The 2,999-nt window shown below is 34.1% G+C and overlaps 1 protein-coding gene across 1 annotated transcript in view; it reads left to right on the top strand.

Moving 5' to 3' along the window:
• Nucleotides 1-1,878, top strand: part of LOC107706059 (guanylate cyclase soluble subunit alpha-2-like) — a 40,296-nt gene extending 38,418 nt beyond the window's left edge. The window contains exon 10 of the mRNA XM_016509626.1: nucleotides 904-1,878. Coding sequence (XP_016365112.1) covers nucleotides 904-1,114 — 211 coding nt within the window. The 3' untranslated portion in view covers nucleotides 1,115-1,878. The remainder of the gene's footprint in view (nucleotides 1-903) is intronic.
• Nucleotides 1,879-2,999: the final 1,121 nt, after the last annotated feature.

Consider the following 2,999-nt stretch of genomic DNA (forward strand, 5'->3'; position numbering starts at 1 on the left):
AACACATTTGAATGAATTATTGAAATATTGACTTGAAATACACTTAAACAATTTATTATAATTATTTAATAAAATATTTTGTCTCGATTTTTATTGTTAAATATATTATACAATATATAAATGATATAAAACTATTATTATTAGTAATAATAATATATGCTTTATTGAATTATTGAAATACTAACTTAAAATATACTTCAAGAAGATATTTTACGTCAAATGGGTTTAGCTGACAAAAAAAGTTTGGGAATCCTGCTAAATATATATATTTTTTACTTTAACGTACAAATGTATAATTATAAAACCTAATTTTGCCTTGATTTTTATAGTTAAAAGTATTATAAAATCATTATCATAATAATATAAAACAATTAAAAAAACTATTTTGTTATATAATTATAATTATGCACTAATTATGCAACAGAAAACGTATTGCATTTTTAGAATTAAAAAAATACTTTATTTATTTAATTTTAGTGCTGTCAAACAATTAATCGCGATTAATCGCATACAAAAAAAATAAAAGTGTTTGCATAATATGTGTGTGTTCTGTGTATATTTATTATGTATATATAAATACACACACATACAGCATATATTTGGAAAATATTTACATGTATTTACAGGTCTATATTTATATTCATATTTATATTATATATAAATATATTTAATATATAAACATATTTTCTGAAATATATACATGCATTTGTGTGTATTTATATATACATAATTAATATACACAGTACACATACATACTGTATATTATGTTAACAAAAACTTTTATTTTGGATGCGACTAATCACTATTAATCATTTGACAGCACTACTTAATTTATATTTTGTTTGTTTTTGTCAGAGTGAGGTTTTGTATATTTAATTCTTTTCCATTTGCTTTTCCTCTCAGACTCCTGCGTGACGAGCGCACGTTCACCTTCATCCCTCGCTCCCGGCAGGAGCTTCCCGACAACTTCCCCAAAGAGATCCCGGGAATCTGCTATTTCCTGGAGGCGGGGAAAACCCAGAGCCACGCCCCTCTCACCAGCACTCGCTCCGCCCCCATCCGGAAAGTGTCCTATAACATTGGGACCATGTTTCTACGGGAGACTAGCCTCTGAGACGGCCCCGCCCATTCGCTGTGACATCACGTCCTGTAGACTAGTGTTGCCTGTGGCAACTTGTGGCCCCGCCTCTCGACCGGAGCGTCGCCCCAGAGGCGTGACACGGAGAGGGCGGGGAGGACGGCCCCGCCCCTGGCTCTGCCCTTTAAGGGAGCCATGGATAATTGTGTTCTGAAAAAACAATAAAAACAATTATATATATATATAGATATATATTTAAAATAAAGCCTTCTGCTCAACGGCATAGCCAAACTTTCATGGTGTACACATGCAAATACTACAGACAAACTCATGTAAACACACATTTCTTGCTGCATTGCAGGTAATAGATTTAACATGCATAACTTTGGTGCCTTTACCTCCCATACACATACATGAACACACACACACACACACACACCACAAACATGCTCTGCTATTTTAAACGCCGCCATTAACCACTTCCATCCTTTATGTGGGAAATGTGTGTGAATCCTCTATTAACCATTGTTAGATCCCTTGTGTTTGTGTGTGTGTGTGTGTTCTCTACCATTAACCGCTGTAAGATTGTGTGTATGTGTGTTTGGCCTCCAGTTTGTGTGCAGTATGTGTGTGAATTTGTGTAAAGACTGAGGCTGTTTTCACGCTTCTCACATCTGCGGCATGTTTTTATTTTGGCTCCCATATTCGTAGCAGAAAAGAAACTGCAAGAAAGTTAACACCATTAACTTAAAGGAATAATTGACACAAACATTTAAATTTGCTGAAAATTCATTCACCCTCAGGCAATCCAAGATGTAGATGAGTTTGGATGCTCTGCAGTGAATGGGTGCCGTCAGAATGAGAGTCCAAACAGCTGATAAAAACATCACAATAATCCACAAGTAATCCACACCACTCCAGTCCATCAGTTAATGTCTTGAGAAGACAAAAGCTGCCTGTTACAAATGCGGCTTGTAAACGGTGCTTGATCTGTGCAGATTTCTCTCCTGATTCACACCAGAACCCATTCACTGCAGAGCATCCATTGCTGAGACACTGATGCAATGCATTTCTCCACATCTGATGAAGAAACAAACTCATCCTAATCTTGGATGGCCTGAGGGTGAGTGAATTATCACCAGATTTTTATTTTTGGCTGAACTATTCTTTTAGTCAACATTATAATTTGCAATACAGGTGTTTTTGTTTTTTGTTTTTTTTGAAGCAATGCAAAATGCTGTTTGAAAAAAATATGTCTGTCAGGCTTGATGCAAGTTAAATGCCGTGAAAGGTACACAAATATTGTGTGTTCAGTAAATTTGTACTTAATCTAGATTATAGATTGGGAACTGTGTAGATTAATAATTATTTGTATGCAAATGTGATCGTCATTCAAATATTCATGCAAAACTTTATATTAGTTCTCAATAATCCATTCTCAGTCACCATTTAACAATTCTTACATGATATTGAATGAAAAACTTGTAAATCAGGACTCACTTTTATGCAGCAGAAAACACATGCTGTAGATGGCAGATGTGTGTGTGTGTGTGTGTGTGAATACCGTTTGAGGTCACAGGAAGGTACATGATAATGTCATCATTCATTTCAGTCACATTTGATTCAAGATCACATCCTGGCGTGTTAGTCATTTTTATCAGGATGCCAATAAAATTGATTCATTGAAGTTTTATGGTGTCAGACTGTTATGTTTAGTGCTCTCTTTAAATGGCTGTTTTTCTAAAAATAACGACCCATATGAATATTTATTCAGTGCAACAACACAATTTTTTGTTTTTTTTTTAAGCAATGCAAAATGTTGTTTGAAAAAAATATTTCTGTCAGGCTTGATGCAAGTTAAATGCCGTGAAAGGTACACAAATATTGTGTGTTCAGTAAATTTGTACTTAATCTAGATTAT

Source organism: Sinocyclocheilus rhinocerous, unplaced genomic scaffold (assembly GCF_001515625.1).
Source record: "Sinocyclocheilus rhinocerous isolate Xijiao unplaced genomic scaffold, SAMN03320098_v1.1 scaffold2912, whole genome shotgun sequence".
Classification (NCBI taxonomy): domain Eukaryota; kingdom Metazoa; phylum Chordata; class Actinopteri; order Cypriniformes; family Cyprinidae; genus Sinocyclocheilus; species Sinocyclocheilus rhinocerous.